At 36.2% G+C, this 24,591-nt stretch overlaps 1 protein-coding gene and 1 pseudogene across 1 annotated transcript in view; both read right to left on the minus strand.

The window, feature by feature from the left end:
- Positions 1-307: 307 nt before the first annotated feature.
- WIF1 (Wnt inhibitory factor 1) overlaps positions 308-24,591 on the minus strand; it is a 59,895-nt gene continuing 35,611 nt past the window's right edge. The window contains exons 4-10 of the mRNA XM_039865917.1: positions 15,938-16,078; positions 15,202-15,297; positions 14,104-14,199; positions 10,268-10,363; positions 4,831-4,926; positions 4,232-4,327; positions 308-1,163 (exon numbers count right to left, since the gene is read on the minus strand). Coding sequence (XP_039721851.1) covers positions 1,042-1,163; positions 4,232-4,327; positions 4,831-4,926; positions 10,268-10,363; positions 14,104-14,199; positions 15,202-15,297; positions 15,938-16,078 — 743 coding nt within the window. The 3' untranslated portion in view covers positions 308-1,041. The remainder of the gene's footprint in view (positions 1,164-4,231; positions 4,328-4,830; positions 4,927-10,267; positions 10,364-14,103; positions 14,200-15,201; positions 15,298-15,937; positions 16,079-24,591) is intronic.
- Positions 17,230-17,348, minus strand: LOC120605173 (uncharacterized; annotated as a pseudogene).

Below are 24,591 nucleotides of genomic sequence, written 5' to 3' on the forward strand. Positions count from 1 at the left end.
TGGAATATTTAACACATTCGACTTAGAGAAGACCTCTTGAAAGAAATGACAACTAAGCTAAGAGCTTACATAAATACGAGCCTTGCAGGCAGTGGCAACAGAGTGTTGTGTAGCATGGCTAGAGCAGAGACAGAGAGATAGGAGAGAGAGATGAGTTTGGAGAGAGAGATGAGTTTGGAGAGCTAGGACAGGGTCAGAGAATGGAGAAGCTTCTCTTTTTAATGGTGCGGCAGTTTTAACCATAGCTCAGTTGCAACCAACTTTATTTCCATAAAATGGCACAGGCAAAGACCACACCATACAACACTCTGAAAACTAAAGCAGCACCTTTATTTTATACATACAAACAGTATAAATTGTTTATTATGTAAGAGCTGTGTTTTGTTTACAATATATTATATTGCTTCAAGCCAATGTCAAAAGTTCATACATTATATTCCCTATTTTACTGTGTTTACAATATATTATATTGTTTAAATGCCACTACCACAGTGTTATTTCTTTTCTTTTAATAGTGAATTCTCTGGAATCATAGTAAGGTCAAAATATATTGTAATGAAAGTTTAAAAAATAAGGGCGATTTAAAAAAACATGAAAATGTCTAAATACATGACAATAAAATTTGAAATGCTGTAACTTCAGCACCATTAACTGCTTCATCCAAACCCTTGTGATTTATGCATATTTGTTCCATTTACTTTCTCTAATGTAACCCTAACCCCTCGACACCATGAATGATTGTGATTTTGGAAATTATTTGCCAACTACACACTGAAAAGACAAAATTTTAACCTGATCAACTGCCATAATATAAAATCTGTCCCAAAGCACTGAAACAAGAAAATCTATACCATCATGCTATAGATGTACTTAGAAAACTTAAAAGGAAGAGTAAATATCAGCTCAGTGATTTATAACGAAGCTAATAAAATTCAGGCCAGTATTCTTAACTGTAATGAACATTATTTGAACATTCAACACATGAAAGGTTAACAAAGGCTATGAACTTGGTGTAACTTAAAACGTTTCAGATGTCGGAGTTCACCAGATGTAATTGGATTCAGGTGGATCCTGCCGCTCCTCCGCCTTTTTAGGTGAAGGCGTGTGCTGCCTGAGCCGGCCGCCTGCTGGCCTCAGGGCATGCATGAGGCTGGCTCCGTACCCTGCAAAATTATTCACAGCTTAAAAGAAAAGAAACTACAAAAACAGGCTCTTCAGATTCATTATTAACCATTCAAATAAAATCCATTTTCCCTTCTCAACCCAGAGTGAAAGACCACAGCGACCTCAAAAAGCTACCTGATTGAAAAGATGTTCCAGGCTCAAGATCTGTGTTAAAAGAAACCTATTTTACTAACTCCATCAAATCTGGCTTCCATGAAATATCTGACTCACTACGTATTTTGGCTACGCAGAAACTCTTGATGCAAAGTTTGGATGAATGTGATTGAATGTAAGGATCTTCTCCACCCAAGGGCTACTAGGATCTAGCACTGAGGTCTTGAATGCAGGGATACTTCTGCAGAGGATTTGGTCATTGATCCTTCTCACTGCATTGCAAAACCAGCCCCGACTATATTGATCCAGTTCAAAATAGCAACCTGCACTCTTCACATAGATCACATGCTCGGGTGTGGCTATTACACTTACACAAAATAGGAATTTCGTAAGAATTAAGAGCTTCCATTATAATTATTAGAGAAAGGGTCATGATTTGAACTGACTCCTTATCAATGGGGATTTGTGAGTTTGGATCAAGGTGGGCATCAGTTGTCATTAAGTAGAGTGTAACACTGAGTTACACAACTTGAGACCTGCTTTGCTACTTCTTGTGAACTTTTGGAGGTACTCGGGGCACTGATTTATTCTTACTGATTTCCTATAAGTCATCCAAGACAGCAATCACATTGTAAAAATTTGTCTCCATCTTCCTGTGCATCGGTGTCAAGTTTGGCATTTCATTTGTTCCTTATGGTTTTTAAATGTAAGCATGCCATTAAGTAACTACTGAGTACAGAAAACTTTGTTTCTGAGTGTGTTTCTTTGAATTGTTAGTGTATAGGCTAGTAGCTCAAGGAATGGCCAAAACATGAGCCAACAATGTGCTGGAGTAAATCTCTATCCTGCTGCTTTCCCCGCCACCCATGAAGCCCAAACCTCCCTGCTGGTGAGGGTGAGCCAAAGCAGAGAAGTCTGTCTCCAGTACACTCCTCCCCACTGAGACGTCTGGGTGCCTGGGACCTCCCAACGTGTCACCCCACTGGGAATCTGTTCTTAGAACTCTTGTGCCTTAGAGCTGCCTTGTCACCTCCCTTCAGTCAAAACAAACCTCCTTCTTTTTGCCTGATTCTTTTAGCTAATGTTTAAAGTGGCTGGGTGGCCTCGACCTGAAAGCACGTTTGTATTTTAATCAAGCACCAGGGCATCTTCTTGACATGCAGTGCCTTGAGCTGAGGAGGTACACTGATGACGGAAGCTTTCAGCAGCATGGTCTGCAAGTGTGGATGCTATCTGGGGACTGGCAGACCTGTGAGAATTGCTCATCTATACTCCATGACGACCTCTAACTTGCCTTTTTAGAAGAGTAACTACGTGTGTCAGCAGAAACAGTGCCCCTCGTGCTGTCCTCCCATCACTCTTGGTGGTCACTAGGCTCCCGATGTGAGTCCCAGAAGACATTTATAATTGAGCCCTGGGATGTATGGTCTGGCCTCACCCCAGGCCTGAGGACTTCTCCGATTTTGTGACAAAACTCAGGTTTTGTATCAGGTTGAGGGTAAAATAAAGAGTTTGGTTTACTCTTTTCCAAAACAGCTCTAGAAATGGTTAGTTTTCTATAGGTCTTTTGGTCAAAAGGGTTCCTGGTAGGTATGTCCTAACTTGGATGCTGTTCAATCATTACCACTAGGGTAAAGGAACTGTTTTCCAGAGGAGCCACACTTCTTGTTAAGCTATGCCCACCTGAAGCCAATTCAATCTACTATGTAATCAATTCAGTAGGTGAAAAAGAATCAAATCAATGGCTTAGTGTAGCCTAGACCAGACACCAACAATCTTAAAATAAACAAACAAACAAACAAACATGTATACCTATATATAAATGTATTATATATGTACATAAGAATAATATGTGAACATTATTATAAAGTATGCACAAAATAAGAAATTTGAGATTGAGATATATAAGTACAAATATTTATATAGTGTATGTGCATTCATACAAATGTAAATAAAATAATATAAAATATATTTTAAAACTATTATTTTTCCTCAACATCCTACTGATCATTTCCACATCCACTGGACTCTATGTACCTCCCTTTAGAGACCTTTGATATAGAAAAACATCTGATGAGTAAATGATTTGTTCAACTTGTGTACATTATTTCGGAGACACAACCTGGACTTCTGTTATTGAAGGGTGTTGTATGAATGAAGTCTCTCTTTCCTCAAAGAAAAGTGGACCGTGGGTCCATGCTTAAGAAACTGAGTTCCGGCTGCCAGGTGTATGGAAACTGCACTGTTTATTCGGTTCACTTACTAATTGACTGTCCTTCCCACTAGGACCGAGGCTCCACCAGGCAGAGCCTTTTCTGTCTGTTCACTCTATGTCCCCAGTGCCTGGATTCATGCTTAGCACAGCGAAGATACCAATCGAAGTGAAATGGTTGCATTCAGCAAGGTTCATTTGTGTATAAACCAGGCCAGTGGTTTATTATCTAAATCACTAGTTCGTTTTTGATAGTAAATTTGGAAAAAATGGAACTCGATTATAACATCTCTCCCATAATTCATAGACCTTTTCTTTCCCTCAAAAGAACTCATTTAAAATACACCATAACCAATACAATCTAAAGATTTTAAAGAACAAAACTCTGAATGTTTTATGTGCTAGTCGGTAAATCTCGAATGATAAAATCAGATACTAATTCCACATTTGACTTAAAATCTTACTTTTACTTGTCAGTTCTTGTGTTATCAAATCAATCTGTTATACTAATTTAACCTAGAAAATATTTGTGGTGATATTTTACAATGATCCATTCTCTTTACCCTCTACAGCTTGGACTCTAAAATTTAGAGAGCTGAGGGTGACAGGAGGAAGCATGGGGGGAGAATAGGCAGAGGAGGGCTGAAACGAAAGCAGGGCTGAGTTATACGTTGTCTGTTAGTCTCTGGGGCCAAGAAACAGACGTGAAAGAGGCCGGCTCCCCAGATGGCTCCCACTCACTTTTATTGCAGTGTCTTCCATGCCAGCCTTCTTGACATTGGCACTTGTTGGGTTCATGACAGGTTCCATGTGTACCACAGCCAGGCTCACAGACAGCTAGAATCAAAGGAGATAAAAAGAATGTTTCCTGAGCTTTCATTTTTCAACAGAATTACACAGCTGTTTTTCCTGTAGTTCTTTAGAATGTGTTAGTTTTGGCTTCATCCCCTAATTCTTTTTTTCTAAGTTAATCTTTAGCTACAAGTCATTTTGAGATTTACTGAAAAAGCCCTGAGAGTCATCTTAAACTAAGCTTGATGCTCCACATTCACAAAAGACACTCAGCAGGATGTTGAAACTGCTAGGCAATGGAAGTTTATTTTCCTGAAGAAAATTCCTAATGGTTAAAAAGTTCAGTTTTGTGTGTGAATGTCTCAGTTTTTTACACGTGTACATTTCATACATCTTTAGTCTACATACAGGAAATACATACGTCAGTAAAGAAAGATTAATTATGATGTCTAGGCAACATGCAGTAGGCACAGAAGTCATGCAGTCCAAGACTGCTGCTACTTTAATTATTCTATAACCCAGACTGATTATGTGTATGGGGTACTTACGCTTTGAACAGAGGTCTCCTTGGTAACCCTTGGGACACTTACATTTGCTTTTACCAATGCATTTACCTCCATTTCGGCAGGGTTGTGGGCATTTGCCTGAAACAGACAAGAATGAAAATAAGTAAGGAACTCGGTGCTTCATTCAGACGTAATCACATTTTTCAAAGAAATCTGCAAGGCTTTGAGAGGATAAATGCTTTTAAATGGTGGTTATTTCCACTTATTTCAGATTTAATCTCATTTTGCTATTGTTATTGTTTGAGTTTCATTTTTAGGACAAACAGGCTATTATTCTTATGATTTTGGATATTTATCTTTTACAGTAAATGAGTTACTTGAAAGCTGTGTTTACATTACTTTTTTTATAAACAGAACATTTTAACCGATTCATAAACGCTAGCAATTTAAGTTTACTAAAAGTTCATATAGAAATGATCTTTTCCTATAAATGATCTTTTCTCTGGGTTTTGATTTTTGAATGCCACTTTTTCTGAAAACAGGCCTGATGACATCTGTACCATCTATACCGGTACCTGATGACATCTGTCATAGCCTAATATTCTCCAGAAAACAGGCTTGCACGTAGATAGTTTATTTGGGAAAGTGATCCTAAAAATAGGATAAGGAGAATGGAAGAATGAAACAGGGAAGGAAGGAAAGCCAATACAAAAGTATGTTTGCGGGTTGGCCATCGCTGCAACAACTGGGCTCCATCCTGCTGGGTCCTTATGAGGAGCCATGTAGCTGGCACCTTCAAGCTGTCTACAAGAAGGTAGAGGGGAGCATTTATTCATCAGCAGCTGTCTCCCACGGGTTGAGGGTAGCACCATGGGATAACTTCCTTGTGCTTTCATTTTGCAACTGTGTGAGTACAGGCTATATATATATTTTTAGGACTCAGTGGAGTCTCTCGGTGGAAAGTGAGAGAAGTATGGAATAGCTAAGATGAGGTGCAATCAGGTTATACGTGTGCAAAACAGGTTGTTGTAGCAGTGGCTGGAGTGAAAGGCTAACTGAGGGTACGAGATGGGGCCCAAAAGGTGCCCGAGACCACACTGCTGGGAATATCTCAGATCCTAATAATACATCATTCTTTCTTTCATCTGTGTGCCAAATGAATATTGCTAATGTTTTCATAGCTCTTTGAATCACAAGATTTTAGAACTAGGATAGGGCCTTAAATGTAAAAAATATGTAATAATTTTCTTCTTATTCCAGAAGCTACTTATTCTTTTTTTATTATCTGGAATTTGCTAGCCTAAGGTTGAATTTTTTGAAGAAGTAGAAGATAAAGGAGTGTTCACCCAGAGATGAAACCGCATCCTGTAACTGGCATAATGATGTTGCAAAGAGAGCAAACAGCCATTAAATTTTGGTAGTGGAAGAGTTTGGATGTTTTGTTATTGTTGTTCTTGTTCTTTTTTTTTTTCTACTTTAGCAGAACATTCATTACAAAGGACTCAATACATAAGGAGAAGAAATGAAATCTTTATCCTAAAACAACCCACCTTTCATTCTGTAAGCTCTTTTTTTTTTTTTAATGGCAAATGAAGCTTTGAAAGAAGTGAACTATATATTTTACTGGCAAGCACTATGCTCGACAAACATGAAATGAATTCCATATGAAAATCATTTTGCTAAAAACACACTTTTCTTTTTACTTATCTTAAAAGACTTTCTTCATATATAAATTGGATGAAACAGGATTTAGTCATGGGGGAGACAATACTGATATAATACTGAGATGTTAGAGTCTCTCAAAAACCCAGAATGTCATTAGACCTTTAGATTTTTCTGACGCAGGGGTGTTCCAGAAACAGGTGTTAAAACAACCTTACTAATAGAATACCACCTTTTCATTGACCATTAAATATCCAAAAGAGTCCTTTTTTTCTAGGTTTAGATGCACAGTATAGCATTTACTATTTGGTCGAGATCCCAACTCTTACCTAAAGAAAAGAAGTACCTAACTCTGAATTTCTTTTTGCATCGAAGAAACATCTGACCTCATCATATACACAGCTTTGGATCATATCACAGTATTCTGCAATGCAGAATGAGGTTTTCCAAGTAAGCAAGATGTGGGACAATAATTATATGATAGAAAAGATAAAATATTTATTGTGAAATACTCAGTGAGCCCAAATTTCCCCATGTTTTATGAGAAGCGAACTTGGTAACTAAGGACAATGCAGAGAATGACTGGTGGAGAGAACCGTTTCACTATCTCCATGGGTCTTTTCATTTTCTTGGTAAGTGAGGCCCCCTTAGGTTCTCTGCAGCCAAGAAGGGGGACATTCTCTACTGGTTATCGCACAACAGAAATGTGACCGCAGGCAACAGTTTGTGAAAAGGTCATTCATAGATCAAACCTCATTAAGCCGAAACCTCATGAAGAGCTGATTGTTTTAAAATTCAGAATCCTGTAAATGTCTTTGATATTGACTTCTTTTCCTGAAAATATTTTGCAACCAAATTCTATCTATTGAACAGTAGAAAACTGAGTCAACTTGAGATATTACCTAAAAAAGACTAAGGACTGCCTAAAGACAAACAGATTTGACTAAGTTTAAACAGTTAGCATTTTTACTATAACCAGTGAATGAGTCCAGTGAGAACAATGACATAAGGTGTTGACAATTAATAAAGACATTAGACTTCCTCCACCCATCGGATTGTGGGATAACTTAAATTTGCTACTCTGTTTCATATAGAGAAAAGATTAAAAAGGTTTACAATAAGTACCAACAACAATCATCTTTGGATCTTAGGATTATGGGTTATTTTTAATTGTTTTACCCAATATTTTAAATTTTTTACAGAGAACTTTTATAATAATAAGAACCCATTAAGTTATTTTAAAAACCCATTTATAATTCAGTATAAATAATTTGTGTGGTCTTATTGTTAATCTGCAAGTGTATCTCGTAATCAAGTCAGAATAAAATTTGAGAAGGTATCAATCCTGATAGAGGCCAAGAGAAATTAAAATATAAATAACATTCGAATATATATTTTAATTAAAAAAAGACAACAAGTAACAAGTGTTGGCAAGGATGTGGAGAAATTGGAATCCTTGTACATTTCTGGTGGGAATGTAAAATGGTACAGCCTCCTTGGAAAACAGTTGGGCAGTTCCTCAAAAAATTAAACACAGAGTTAACATATGGTCTGGCAATTCCACATACACCCAAGAGAAATGAAAACATATGTTCACACAAAAACTTGTACATGAATGTTCATAGCAGCATTGTTCATAATAGCCCCAAAGTGCAAACAACAAAATGTCCGTTAACTGATGAACTGATAAACAAAATGTGGTTGGTATATCCATACAATGGAATATTATTCAGCAATTAAAAGGAAGTAATGATACATGCTACAACATGGATGAACCTTGAAAACATCATGCTAAGTGAAAGAAGTCAGACACAAATTGCCTTATATTACATGATTCTATTTATATAAAATTATTGAGAATAGGAAAATCTAAAGAAATAGAAAGTAGATTAGTGGTTTCTAGGGCCCTGGGGAGAAGAATGGGGAGTGACTGCTAATAGGTACAGGGTTTCTTTTGGGGGTGATGACATGTTCTGGAATTAGATATAAGTGATGCTGCACGATTTTGTGAATATACTGAACTGTAGACTTTAAATGGTAAATTTTATGGTACATGAATTATATCTCAATTTAAAAATAAGAATACATAATTCAACTTTTGTCTCTATTACAGTAGAGGCACTTTTCTACGTAAGATCCATTTCTGTATTTTTCTGGTAATGTGGTTCCTATAAGATAAAGTTTTCTAAAATGATTTAAATATAACTGGTGATAGGGATAATCAGGAGCTTTCAAAGGCCCACATTTTTGGTGCAGTTAGGAAAAAAAAAAAACAGAAATAAAAAATATTGCCTCTGCCAGTGGAAAGGTCATAAACCTAAGGCACGAAAGGGCATACTTATATGATGAGAAATGAGCCCATGAACAAAGATTCATAAACATGAACCAAGTAACTACGTAAAGTCTGAGAGTAAATACAGGGAAAAAATTGAGCGAAGTAAGTTCACAGATGTCTTTATCAGGGTAGGGTCACCAAAAGAACAGAAACCACATCCTGACAATTAATTACATGTTCTATGAAAACTTCAGAGGTATTTCATTTGAACTCTATTAAAAAAAAAAAAAAAGATTACTTCATCTACTACTCATTAAAGTACAAAAACCTGCAAATAAATTAGAGGTTGAAACGTAAAATAGATAGTCAGTATTATTTAATTTTGAACCCACTATGACTTCAGAAACTATGGCTGTACCAAACACAGTGGTGTTTTACAGATATACAGCTGGAAATGAAACTGCCATATCCAGAACTTCCAGAAGGCAGGGACATGGCGCCCTTGGCAGACGGGCTCATGTTGTTTTTGTACCTTCCTTAGCAGAACTTTGATGTTATCTGCCTTCTGGAACATAAGGCAATCTAGGATGGGGCTCATTCTTGAATTTAATAGAGAGCTTCAATGGCTTGCTGAGAGTTACATGGGTGGTAGGTGGCAGAGCCAAGATAAGCAGTTTGATATCCTGATTTCCAGAACCATGATTGTCTACCACATTCTACCATTAAATTTTTTTTTTTTTGTATCAGAGCATGACAAACATAATGAAGGCATAACATGCCCCCATCTTAAGTTTACAACTCAAGTAATTTTTTTTACATAAATAAATACTCATGAGACACTTCATCAATCAAGAAATAGAGAATTTTTGGCAACCCATAAAGTTCCTTTGTGCCCCCTACCACTATTCTGGTTTCCACCATCATCCATTAGTTTCACCTGTTCTTGAACTTCAGAAAAATAGAATCACACAGTATGCACTTTTTTGCGTCTAGCTCTTTTTACTTAACATCTGTACGATGCATTCATGTTGTTGTGTGTTATTAGTTCATTCTTTATTTTTGCTGTGCACACTTTTTCTCATTTTTCTTGAGCCTATCCTTTTCTCTTAGATAGGTTATTCGGCTCAGTCTAGTTTAGGAAATGTGGCAGAGAAAAAAACTATGCATGTAGGTAGATAAGCAAATCCTAGTTGTCCCAAAGCTCAGGTCTACATTTCTAGGCTGAAACTATGGGCTTTGAACAATGAGAAGGAGACAAAACCATCAAGAATAATGCTACATGCTGAATGACCCAAACCCGGACATCACTGAGTCAGAGAGCATTTGCTCTGAGTCATCTGAGCTGAGCTTTGTCACTCTTTGCTCCACCTTTAGCCAAAAGGAATGGGGCTGAACCTAATGAAAAGAAACCACAAGCCTGAGACCTTAGACAAGCTATTCACTGTCTCTGGGCTTCAGATTCCTCACTGATAAAATGAAGAGGTTACATGGAGTTTCTAAGGTCTCCAAAGATCAAAGAGAATGAAGAAGAACATCACTCACTTATTTCACACTGTTCTCCCTCTAGTCCTGGAGGGCAAATACACTTTCCGGGGTAGAAACAGGTCCCTCCATTAAAGCAGGTAGTTGAGCAGTTTGCTGTTAGAATGAAGAACAGGGTATTGCATTAGACAGTAGGTTAAATCTATAAAAAATTCACAAGTTCGGTGATACTTCTGAGGCATCTGCTACTCGCCGGTTTACTTATGTAGTAAGTAAGCCACTTTACAAATACAAGAATTGTAACCAATTGCTTGACCATTTGCAGACTCTGACAACAGAAGAGTGTACCATACACATTATATAGTATCTACTCAGAAGGCTTTACATCTTTGTGAAAAGAGGCATGGTATGTAAAAAAAAATGATCTTTTTTATTTTCTTATAAATATCTATGCCCTTAAAAGGAAACACTAGGAACCCACCCCGCCCCACTTTTTTTTTTTAAGGTAAAGAAAGAGGAAAATGGAGAAAACTTTCAAAGAGAAAACTTTCAAAGTTGAAATAGATAAAAGGATGAGAAGTCATAAGTATTAGGGCCTGACAAAGGAGAAAGCAACTTTTTTACAGAATAAGAACAGAGATTCATCTTATGTCATGGGAATTTTTTTAAAATTAGATTTTTATGATATTTGGAGGAAAGAGTAATAATATTCAGGGAAGGACAGACAGCCTGTCAACCCTCGTGAGATTCCCACAGGCAGGGAAGTGGCAGCAGCATGAGCCAGAGGGATGAAGAGCTGGGATATGTTATTGTGGGAATCCAATTAACTGGGTTATCCAGGTAAAATATGTTTGATTCATCCTGAACCCTCTCTCTTGGTGTCAACTTCTGGAATTTGACTGCTCACTAGAACCTAAAAGAGAGGGAAGACAGAAATGGGGACAGGAGGAGAGCAAAAATCTAAAAATAGACAAGTTGGCTCATTCTATAAAGAGATTAAAATAAGAGCTTGAATTCTCAGCAATTCCAGTTATATGGCTTATTTGTTCTTGTCCTATATAAAATAGGCCAAAGTTGGCTACGGATGAACAAAAGCTGAAGTAAGCTTCCAATAGGAAAGTCAGAAAGGAAATCCAAAAGTTACAAGAGTGTGCTTTCTTTGAGGAAAAGAAATCCAACTAGAATGTTCTATGCACATCATACTTCTTAAATGATAAAGCTTTTTGTTTAAAATCCTAAGTGTCTCCCAGCTTATTGACAATGCTGTACTTGCTTTGGCAAAATCAAGCTTCCTGATGTAAAAGGGAACAGCAGCATTTGGGTATAGGATTTAAGATTCGAATTTAGGAGAACCAGCTCTTTGGGCTTCCTCTTTGCCACTTGGTGCCAGTATTGTTAGGGCTGGACAGTTGTGTTTGTGAGTGTGTCCTGTCTCCCTCCTTATCTCTGTTTCTCCTGGGGATAAGGAGAGATGAGAAAACAGCAAGATCAGTGCCTGCTTGGCCAGGGCCCTCTGAGCACTATCCCTTACTAATGCGTAGAATGCAAAGAACCTGGGAGCTTATCTGACAGTTATAGAACATGACAAAGTTGGTTATAGAATTTGGCCACACCCTTAGTATTTGCAGAGTGTTTTACTGTCCTGACCAAGCTGCTTTACATTTCTATTATGTGATGATTCTTAATTAAGAAAACGAGCCAGAGATCATAAGTAACTTTCACGAGAACTGAGGGTACACTGGGCCAGGGCTAAACTACTCAGTTCCTGAAGTTTGCGACTGATGTCCCAAGAGCCAGCGAAAATTAAACTTTAATCTTTTTTTTTTTAAATGTAGCATTAAGGTCCAGCTCCATGCCAATAATTTCAGAAGCTTTACACCCCCTCCTGGACAACAAAAGCATTTTTTGTTGAGGTAGTAAAAAAATTATTTTTTAATGTTTCCAGATCTCCAGTGAGACCAAATGGAATTTCAAGAGATTTTTAAAAGAACAACAAAAAAATAATGGAACCTAACAAGGAGGAAAATCTTTCATCTGAAAGGTAAAATATTACCAAGTATAAAATATACTGGAATACAGATATTTTCCTTCAACAGCGACCGTGCAGCATTTGTGGCACCATACCATATCAGAAAAACAACACAATAGGCACTCTATGCAAACTACACCAACAACAGCCACATCTGCATTAGCAGGCCTCACAAATGGTCTCTTTATACCTGTTCATGCATGAGTTCTTCATCCAAATCTCTGAAGGATTTGCTTTATTTCCTAATAGTTTCAAGATAATATGAGTTTAATTCTGCTTCAAGAAATGCCCAATTTTGAAATAGCAGAGATGCTGAGTGCTAAATTTAGACAAGTAAAAAGAAGATTCACAATAAAGAATTTTATTTACTGGCTATTAATTATTATCGGTGTCATTAGTGCTTAATCCCTATAAATATAAATTGTAAAATTGTTTTTAGTCCAATGCCCTGGTTTTAAAAGATTACAAGAAATAAAAGGTAGAAATGCTCTCACACATTATCTCAGTTAGCTTAGGGGTTGGGGACCAGGGGTCAATGGCTCAATTTCCAGTTTAGAGATGGGAAAAGCGTGAGCCACAGATAGATCAAGTCTCTCGCGGAGGAACCAGGACCTGAGTGTTATCATGGCCTAGTGGAAGAGGTGAATTTGGATCAAGCCACTCAAGCTTTATAAACCACATTTATCTGGGAATGTGATGGATAAAACTTTACATATCTCAGAAAGTTGTTGAGAATAAAATCAGATAACTGTATGAAAGTACTCTGTATATCAGAAAAGAGCAGGAAACCAAAATCATTATTCTGACTCATCCTAGGGGCTTTTTTTTTTTAGCTTTTCTTTATTTTTATTAAAAGCTGCTTATGTCAATCTTAAATCGTACTAACTGCATTATCACTAAAGAAACATTTCTCAAAAATAATACTGATTCGATTTTGAGCATGTATTTATTTAAAAATAGTGCTCTACTCATGCAATAAGCATTTCTGACACAAGGAAAATTTCATTAACTATATGTACTTTGCAGAATATTATTTAATTTTTTTTCATTAAAGATGCGAACTAGGCAAAATAGACAGGTAGGTGGTAAAGAGTATGAATCATTCAATATTTTTAGGATCAAATGTGAATCCACTTTCTGAGAGTAAAATCTGGCTATGGTACAGCATCATAGAAAAGAGGAACCAGATCTCTCAAAGATGTGATCTGTAAGCAGAGCATTGAGTTGCAGGGTCAGTGAACTTCTAGGTCAGGCAATTTGGAGCAGGTCGTTTCATTTCCATCTTAGAAGCTCACCCATAAAACTAATTTAGGACCTACCAAAACCCATGTGGCAGGGACAGCTAGTTGTTCATAAAAATCCATGCTCCACCCCAATCCCATAAAGTTGTCAGTGAGAAACAGCTCTTCAGCCAGGGATGACGTCTCTTTTGCCTGCATCCAGGTAGAACCATGGGGTTAATTCTGACCTATGGAATAGGTGTGGAAGTTTTATGAGTCTCTTCTGAGCCAGTTTTGTTTTGTTTTGTTTTTAAGCAGTGCCTATTCCAATCTCTTCCTCTCTGCTTATTGGCCGGATCCAGGACCACAGATGGAAGCCACCTGGGTCCTTGAGTCACTGTACGGAGAAAAGCTCGCTTGCCCACTGACCAGGTATTCTTACACTAGAGCCATTCTGTGAATGAAAAGAAACTTCTGTTTTGTTAAGCTACACTAAAAGTTGGGGTTAAAGTTATTACAGTAACTAGCTAAGTGATATACCCTATTTACAACACTGTTATAAAGAGCAATGATATAAGTAAGTATATTTCTTTTAATCAAATACTTAAAAACTAAAAAAAACCTTGTTCTTAAAAAGAAACTGTTACCTTTGTCACAATTGACTCCATAGAATCCAGGTGGGCAGATGCAGAAACCAGGGGTGACACAAAGCCCGCCATTCATGCAACGTGGTGTGCAAAGGGCTAGTAGAGAGAGAGAACTCTGATTAAGGCCAAATAGGGTTTTGGAGAAGGACTATTTTAGAAATGTCAATAATACAACAGGTCTACATTTTCAAGTTTGTGATTGACTCAGAAATGGTCACTCTTTAGAGATATAAGTTCTCTATATTAAAAATTATTTTTTGTACTGTAAATCAGACTATTTTTTCATATCAGACTTTTAAAAACCAATTTCATATAAAAAAATTTTGGAATTGTTACATTTGAAGGGCTGATTAAAATTTTCCCAGAATTATTATTTCAACTAAGATGTGATCTTCTTAAGAAAATCTGTAAATATTTTTCCTGCCCTATTTTGTTAACCATCTAATCCCAAAATAAATGCCAACAAAGAAAATTTTTATTTCTTAAAGGTAAAAAATATTTTTATCATTATGTTCAAATAGGCTCTTAGTATTTAAGCAACTTGTAGTTAATGCACATTTTCGTGTTTATCTCTTTTTTCATTAACTTTCTTAACAGTAATTTTACTTAAATGGATGTACTCACTGCACAAATGATATGCATCCTTTTTTCTTTTTTCTTTTTTGCCTTATAGTAACTTCACAACTCAACTGTAGACTTAACTGTGAATCAAGCCACTTTTAATTGGAGTAGATACTTTTAAATCAATCATAATACTAGCTTTTAAAATGCAATTTAAATAGAAGGAAAAAAACCTCAAAACTTTTATAAGATTATGCCAAAGCATAGTATATACAATAGTGAATTTTGGGGTGGAGTGGTCACAAAGTATGTATACATCGTGCCAAAGTTCTCTGCCCTTGTCACCACATATTAGATCCAACAGAAAAACACTCCTAGAAGAAATACTTTCCAATAGCTCTTCTGTGGCTTTATAAGATTTCGCAAATTCTTATAATGTAACCAGAAAAATAATTTCAGGGGATGTGTTAAAAACACATGTGCGGCTCCATTTCATTAGGAAGCAAGCAAGGGCATCTGGCTCTCTCTGTTCTTTACCTTTCTCACAGTGAGGTCCGTAGAATCCATCAGGACACTCACAGAGGTGTCTTTCATTACAAAAACCTCCATTTCGGCATCCTCCTGGGCATTCAGCTTCACCAAAGAGAAACATGGTTATATAAACACCTTTGAAATCGTGTTTGGTGAATTACAGCAAGCATGAAGAGGTTAGTGGTCATTTTTACCCCAGTGCATCAATGATCATAATCTATTGAATGTCAATACTTCTCCCACTTTCTCTCTATACCACTTGTATTTTACTAAGTCTTCTTTAAAGTAAAATTTTGCATCTCTCAATCTTACTTCCAACAGTAGTGGGCTCATGGAAGAAGGCAAAGCAAGCTTTATTCTCCTTTCATCGCCACTTATGAATTTACTGTAGCTCCTTAAATTCATGCTGAAATGGGATAACTGATAGTGCCCTCAGTATTCATTTTCGTGGGGGGGTGCGGGGGATGACCTTTTGGCATATCTTTAGAGCACTGAAAGCCTCTAGAGCTTAAATTTTGTGCTGGAAAAGTCTGTATTAGGATGGGAAAGGAGTCAGGCCTTCATGCTTAAATGGGCATCCGGGGCATGGTGGTGAGGTGCAGATATGGTGGCTCCCTGTTCTCTGTGGAAATCAGCAGCACAAGGTTTGGGCAGTGGAGATGGGGAGTGTTGCCTTGACAGGTGGCAGTTGCTGCTAATAACTGCCAACCTGGTTATGAGAACCCGGAGCAAGAATGATTACCTTGTTGACATGTTTTAAAGAAGATAGCATTTTGAGGTGTCTGTAGGATGGTGTTGCCTTCAGAATTCATTACAATCACATTTACTTCAAATGCTGCTACTCCGTCTTGTTTTCCAAGACATGGGAAACCAACTTGAACAACTGAAGAAAAAAAAGTATGGAGAAATAGTTTATCTAGTTGATTCCAGTTTTACAGAAATCTTGGTAAGAGAGACAAAGAACAGAGCAACAATATTCACATTTCATTATCTGAAATTCTTGTATCTCCCTTGGAGTAGGCAGTGTATTTGATCAACATTTTAGAATCCATTAAATGAAGCTTTATAAGCAATGTCCCACTAGTTTATTTTTACTCTGTGTGCTTGAAAGTGACAAAATATCTTCTTTGAAAATATTCTATAACTCAGACTAGACTCCAGTCATTGGACTGAGTTAATGAAGTAATATTTCCCAGGCTATTTGTTAATATTTAGAAGTATCCATATCTAGGGATCTAGAAGAGAGTTTGGTATGATGAAATAATCTCATGATAGGCTTATATCTAAATGGTGTAAGTTCTTGAAGAGGAAACACTTTGTTTTTGTGTGTCTAATGATCACTTGGGATGCACAGGTGTTGACTAAGAAAAGAGTGGGAGCCAACAATGTTGCTGCACGGAGAGGACAAGGCCACTAAGTGTGGGATACCTACAAGTCAATGGGTGGAAACTGGCTCAAGCCATTGGCTAAGAGACTGGTTATATACATTTTTAAAATCCACTATCATAATGTATCCACTGGGGAAGACTGATCTAGCTGAGCCACTAGACTTTAGTTCATCCTTATAAACAAGAAGAAATATTGTTAATAGATATACATATAAAATTTTGTTTTGTTTCTGTCTGGCAAGTTGTGGTTACCGCCAAGTTTGGGAAAATCATACCAAGCCAAGAAAAATCCTTTCCTATTAGAGTTTTTATTAACCCTTCCCCCAGGCTTATAAGAACAACATGAGCTGGAAATTGGTCTGCTCTTTTCCATAAGGCATTGCACATGAGCCATGAAGTCTTTTTAACGTGCTTTGGCAACCAACAACCCCTCTCAAAGTCTTGGCGTTGTCAGTGTTCACTACTGTGCCATTTTCAAAATAACATGTATTTCCAGTTCTCCTAAACCTTAAGATGTGAGCATTGCAAATAATCAACTAAATTATGAAAAGGATATACCGATATTTTAACAGAAGTAAAAAGAAAGAGAAAACCAAAATTGTGTCTAAAGTTCCAAAGTAAAATCGTAAGTAAGATGAATGAATTATGCCTACAGCACCCGGTCTTCCTTGGTGGTCTCCCATCCAAGTACTAACCAGGCCTGACTCTGCTTAGCTTCCGAGATCAGACAGAATCTGGTGTGTTCAGGGTGGCATGGCCGTAGACAGGATTAATGAATCTTGTGTATGAAAATGACACTTTAGAAAACATAAAAATCCATTATAGGGATTTCCATTACAGAAGAAAGCAGAGGTGCTGACAAATAGTTCTTTTTACTTGTTAACTCTTCCAATACATTTTCACTTTGTTTAGTTATAAAACTTTATTTATCTTTCTCATGAATCTTTTGCATGGTAGGCCAATAATTGCCCTGAAGTATAAAAAGATGGAAGAATCTGAAAGGATACTTAAAGATAGAACTTTTAGAATCTTCCTCATCACATATCATCATCCTAACTATTACTTTCCTGGACCTTATTCAGCCTCCACTTTGCAGCCCATCTAATTCTTTTTAAAATGGCACTTTAATTTTATTTTTGCTTTTAGAATCTTGGTATAAAAGAGAAGTTGTTTGTATGTAAATTCATTCCTGTTTATCAGCATTGTCAAATTTTAAAACATATCTTGAATGTTAAATATCAAAAACTGTCTTATTATATGTATGGGAAATTTAGTTAAGAACAATTTTTATTTCATCCATATTTTCAGATGTGGTAAAAGAAAAACCATTTACAAATCTGGTTAAATTATTACTACATGTCCACATACTCCAGTCATCAGGGGCAACTTCTAGAGGGTTTGGGCTGCTCACATAAAAAGTGTGTGATTTATTAACATGGCCTCTACCCAAAACTGTGGTTCTAAAAAATATGGCTCTAAACAATTCCAGGGAAGAAAAACAAGGATGCAAAATCCAATAGAAAGTTCGATGAGGAAAATACACCATAAGTAACTTACTTAAGGGCTTTCAAGATAAATTTTCCCCCCTAACTGTTTAAATACAAATTCGAGACAAAATACAAAGAGTTCATCCATTCAATAAATATTTATTGAGTGTTTACTATGTGTCAGTCACTTTTCTAAACACTCGGGATACTTTAGAGAAAACGACAAATAAAAACCCCTACACTTTTTGGTACTTATGTTTCAGTGATTTATTTTGAACACATTTTGTGATAGTAAAATATTTTAATCATTTAAAAATCTAGAAAAATATCCATTCATTCATTGATGGATATTTAGGTTATTTCTGTGGCTTGGCTTTTGTAAATAATGCTGCAGTAAACACGGGGGTGCACGTATCTTTTTGAGTTAATGTTTTCATTTCCTTTGGATATATTCCCAGAAGTCAAATTGTGGGATCATATGGTAGTTCTATTTTTAATCTTTTGAGGGACCACCATACTGTTTTCATTGTGGCTGAATCAATTTACATTCCCACCAACAATGTACAAATGTTCCCTTTTCTCCACATCCATGCCAGCATACGTTATCTCTTGTCTTTTGATAACATTCATCCTGACAGGCGTTTACCTAATGACTAGTGATCTTGAGCATCTTTTCCAGTATCTTTTGGCCTATCATATATCTTCTTTGGAGAAATGTCTACTCAGGTTCTTTGCCCATTTAAAAATTACTTTCTATTTGCTATTGAATTGTATGAGTTCTTTATATATTTTGGGTATTAACCCTTTATCAGATATAAGGTTTGCAAATATATTTCTCCATTCCATAGGTTTTCTTTTCATTTCATTGGTGGTTTCTTTTGCTGTACAAAAGTGTTTTAGTTTGATGTAGTCCCACTTGTTTATTTTTTATTTTATTGCTTGTGCTTTAGGTGTCATATCCAAAAAATCATTACCAAGACCCATGCCAAGGAGCATTATTCCTGTGTTTTCTTCTAGGAGTGTCATGGTTTCAGGTTGTACTTTTAAGTTTTTAATCCATTTTGAGTTAATTTTTGTGAGTGGTGTATATGTTAATCTCACCTTCAGTAATTGACTTTGGTGAAATGTGTGCTCTACGCAGACTAGATTCCTTCCAGTTCCCAGATGTGTGGCACATGTCCACAGTGCCCTGACTGTTCCCCATCCTCCTGCTTGGAGTGTTCTTTCTTCTCTTTTCTGTCTAGTGTCCTCCCACTCAATTTTCAAGACCAACATTCAATAGCACTTGCTCTCTGTAGCCTTTCCTGATATCCCCCGCCTAAATCATTTCACTTATATATTTCACAAACACCTCCCTATATGATTGCATTATGATCTAATGATTTAATTATGATTCTGCATCATTTGCTAAGGATGAGATTTTTAAAGGCAAAGACAATATCTTATTTGTTTTTGTAATCTCAGCACCTAGTATATCGTCTGTTGAAAACTAAGCACTGACAGCACAAAGATATACCTTATAAGAAACACACCCATATACCTTTATACACATAGGCACACACTTGCACATATATACATGCACACTCACATATACAGAAAGAGACAAAAACTCTCCATAGACAGTGAGAGATATAGAAAATAAAATATTAACAATGTACACTCAGAAAAACATGCACAAAGAACAAGAGACACTGAAGGCAGAAAAAGCATAGGCTTTTTGTTTCCAAGTCATAATCAAAATGGGAAAGTTATTTTGTGCTTTTGTAACAATAAGCATATGAGGAGAGAGCCACTTTTACCAAAAGCTAGATGAAATTAGGCCAGATGCTGTAAAATTCAGTGCAGTCTAGGTTATATAATTGAAACCAAGGTAAGTTAAGACAACTTAGAAAAACTAAAGCAGATTGAACATAACTCACATGGCATTCAAGTACACACTGCTGTGCAATTGACTGCATACAAATGAACTCTTGTATAAAAGTAAACAATAAACATATTCTGATTAAATGCCTCTTCTTCACTGAGGGGGCATAGTGTTCATATGGTTTCACTCTATAATCATACAAGCCACTGCCCTCACAAGGGAAGAAGTGGCAAAGGTGGGCGAGAGCTCATCCTCAACACCACGTGATTATAAATTGCTACAGGATTATAAATCTTCCTACACAAACAGTCATCAGTGCTCCAAGCTGTGCGGACAGCCATTCATTCTCCCAGCAAATATTTACTAAGCACTGGGCTTTACCTTATGCTAAGGACTGGGCCACCAAGAAGACAGTCCTTCCAGCATTAGCACCTATTTAAACGTTTCTAGACATTGGATTCCTGAAAGTATTGGTTGAGAAACACTACTGCTCTGTTGGTTTCATGGTATGACTGAGACAGAGTGTTCAGAGGCAAAGCTTTGGCTTTATGGAAACTATGTTTTTTGTTATCCAACTCAGTAATTTTACTGAACCACCCTGCAGTTTGTATTTCCTGTTTTTGTCCTCTTTAGATGCCAGAAGGCAGGCACTTCATAACTGTTAAAGATCAAGAGTTTTCCTTTTCATGCAATGTTTAGACATATAGGAGCCTGTGGGATAAAAGAACAGTTTAGCAGCTTGGGGGTATAAAATAGACCAGAAGAATAATGAACACTACCTGGATGCTTAGGAGCAAAGACACACTGATTTGGTTACTTTTTAATAATTCAAGGTACCTTCACTGCTCCTACTGTGGGAACTGAACTAATGAGGCTAATGAATAACTGCCCTGCAATGGGCTAAAATTCTCATTAAATTCTTGCACTTGAAAATGTTTTGTAAACGAATCCTACGTCTGCCTCCAAAAACCTATGCATGTGGAGGTGGAGTTGTACATGCAGTGTGTGTATCTCTCTATGTGTGTGCATGTCCATAAGTCATCTGGTCTCAGAAGGCTTATTCTTTTTCATGTCACCTAGCTCAAAGCATCATTCATTTCTTTTCTCTAAATTTTATTACTTATAAAGATTCTAAATTATTGGAAAATGATGTTGTATCTAAATATGATCTATTAAAATATTCTCATATCATATGTTCAAAATCTTATTATTTCAATATCCTAAAAGGTAGAATTTCAGTAAATACTTTTTACTATACACAAAAAGTGAATAAAGCTGGGAAGATTTAAGATACAAGCATTAAATTTGAAATCCAAAAATTCAAGACTTATTGTAAGTTGAGTAGGTGTAACTGTGTAATTGGCTTAATTATGCATTTTAATGGGCTATGATGAGCATATATTCCTTTAAAAATCAGAAAAAGAAAGCAAAATATTCAAAACTATAAAATGGAAATTGAAAGACATGTTATATATTTGTTTTATTCTTGATTCTCTTTTAAAAAGGAAGTATTTGATCAAGAAAGATTTTATAGAAAATTATCTTGACTATAAAGGAACATGACATGAGACATGTGACATGGCATTATTCCAAGAACTTGGTGCCCAAGTGTCTTTCTTGTCTCCATGATGTTGTAGAGTCAGCAACGCCATCTAAGTGGAAATGGGATATCTATATCTATGGATTTGATATATCTATATCCTTGTGGCTACAAATCACAGGCGAATGTATCTCCAGAACCCCACATCTCATTAATTCACACGAGCTTCCTAGAACCTCACACCCATCTAGATTGGAATCAGATCCTCTGGAAGGGCTGCTAGTCATACCTGAAGCCCTGGGATGACCCAGGAGAAATTCAAGTTCACTCTTTCTCTCCACATCCACACTGGCACTTATTCTAGGAAATTAGAAAAGCTCTGTGCTTATTTAGTCACCTACTCTTATAATGCTGGGATACGCCAATATATATCCACTGGAAAATGGACTTTTAAGGGTTGTTTCATAATGAGATTTTGAAATTTCCTAATGAGATTTTCATTTGACGTCTGACAAAATTCTTCTAATATCCCTCTAGAAGACTAAGACTAATTTTTTTTTTTTACAAAAGAGACAAGGTTGTGCTCTCAGTTATTTAAAAATATTATAAAGTGACAAATATTACAGTATTAGAACAAACGTTAAGCTCTAAAACAAACCCAATGTACAGGATAAGTTAATATGAAATAAAGAGCATATTTTGAATCAATTCAATCTCTCGCATTAGAAAAGTTGACGACTCAGGAAAATAATCCAGGTTAGACCCCAACCTCAGGCTGTTGCCAAAATAAAATTTTATAAAACACTAGAAACATGTACAAATTATCACCTAACTGCTTTCTGGAATAGGAATTAATTTCCAAGAATAAAAGGAATAGGAAAAAAAAATCACAAAAAATATGATACATTTGACCACATAGAATTTTAAAGCCCCCACAAATTCCACCCCCTCAAAAAATATAATACAAATCATAAATTGAAAAAATGCAATAAAGGCTAAATATACTTAATGTGTAGTGAGCTTTGCAAATCAATGACACTATTATTTGAATGTAAAAATGAGCATGGTATACAGACATTTTACATTGTCTAATAGATATAAGAAAATGTTCTACTTCAATAGGAATTTAAAAAATCAAATTAAAAGAACACTGAGAAAACCACTTTTCACTTTTTAAGTCAATAAAATAGTTAACATGATTAATAACCCATGTTGATGAGGCTACAGTAAGCCAGGCACTCTCCCACAGTGCTAGCCAGGGTACAAACAGGTGCAAGCTTTATGGAAAGTAATTAGCATTTTGGCAATTTGTTCTAAGAGCTTTTTTATAAGTTCATAGTTCATATCCTTTGACACAATAATTCCACTTCTAAGAATATATTTTTACCAAAATAATGAGATGAGCACCCAAGATTTTGGTGTACACATTGATCAACAAGTGTGTTCTGAATGCCTGCTCTGTACTGGGCTCTGCGTTGGCAGTTGTGGTGAATAAGACAAACAGGTCTCCTACCCAGTGGCCATATATTACTTAAAAAGATGTGTATTGTGATATTTCTAGATTCAAACCCTAAAAACAATGTAAGTTACACATAATAAAGGAATGGATAAATAAATTATGGTATGTTCATAAATGGAATATTATAAGGTCATTAAAAACAACTTTTGGAAAAATCTACAACACCGGAAAATGCTGATGTTAAAATGTTAAAAGCAAAAAAAGTCATGATACAAAACCAAATATATAATTTTACCACAATTATGAAAAAATGTATGTTCATAGAAAAAAGACTAGATGGAAATATTTGAACATGTTAACATAAGTGACCTCTATTTTTCTAAAAGTCATAAAACCTGGGCTCTAGTCTCAGCTCCATTGCTTATTACAAATATATGACTTTGAGAAAGATGGTTAAACCTCGTAAACATTAATTTTCTAATTTGTAAAATGGAGCTGTAATTCTGGCCTTGACTCCCTCCCAGAACTCAATGAATGAAGTGGGCACTTTGTAAACTGAAAAGCTCTTACTAAATATCACGTATTGTTATCTTCTTAATAAAGAAGAATGGTTAAATCTGAAAAACTAAGCCCTTTCTTCCACTTTTTCATGTGGAAAATTCCTATTTAATATATCTTATCTGTGAGGGATATGTTCCAAGACCCCCAGTGGATGCCTGACACTGCAGACAGTACCAAACCCTATATATACTATGTTTTTTCCTATATATACCTATGATAAAGTTTAATTTATAAATTAGGCACAGGAAGCATGTAACAACAATAACTAATTTATAAATTAGGCACAGGAAGCATGTAACAACAATAACTATAGTAAAATAGAATAACTATAATAATATACTGTAATAAAAGTTATGTAAATGTGGTCTCTCAAAATATCTTCAGGTATTTTCACCTAAAGGAAACACTATGGCTTCGGTTTGGCATATCTGAATTGCTGTCATTACTACTCTTGCATTTTGGAGCCATTATTAAATAAAATAAGGGTTACTTGAACATAAGCACTGTGATATAAAATCTGATAACCAAGATGGGTAGATAGCATATACAGCGTGAACACAGTGGACAAAGGGATGAGTACATCCCAGGCTGGATGGAGGAGACAGTGAGAGATTTCATCATGCTACTCAATTGTTTATTTATGGAATTTTCAATTTAATGTTTTCGGGCCACAGTTGTGCAAGAGTAACTGAATCTGCGGAAAGCGAAACTGCAGATAAGGGAGACTACTGTACAATGCTCATTTTAAAGAAGTTTTTCTTGTCTCATCCCATTTGCCCCCAACTGCTTTGCATCTTTGCCACATTTATGTGCACAGTAATCCACGCTCTACCGGCCAGACGTATCTCACCTGGTGACTATCTTCCTTTTTTTAAGTCTGTAATTATATGAACTGGGGCTACCTAGAGTTTAGGAAATTATAAAACTGCCATTTCTTCACTCCCATCCTGATTATTTGCTGAAACAATATGACATAACAACTGAACTGCCCTAAAATCAAGCAATCTCTTCAGAAAAATACTCCATAATCCCTCGAATGGGTGACATCTGGATCTTAAATATTATTCCCAACATCACTACATTTTAAGTGCAAAGCT

Source organism: Pteropus medius, unplaced genomic scaffold, assembly GCF_902729225.1.
Source record: "Pteropus medius unplaced genomic scaffold, Ma_sr-lr_union100, whole genome shotgun sequence".
Taxonomy (NCBI): domain Eukaryota; kingdom Metazoa; phylum Chordata; class Mammalia; order Chiroptera; family Pteropodidae; genus Pteropus; species Pteropus medius.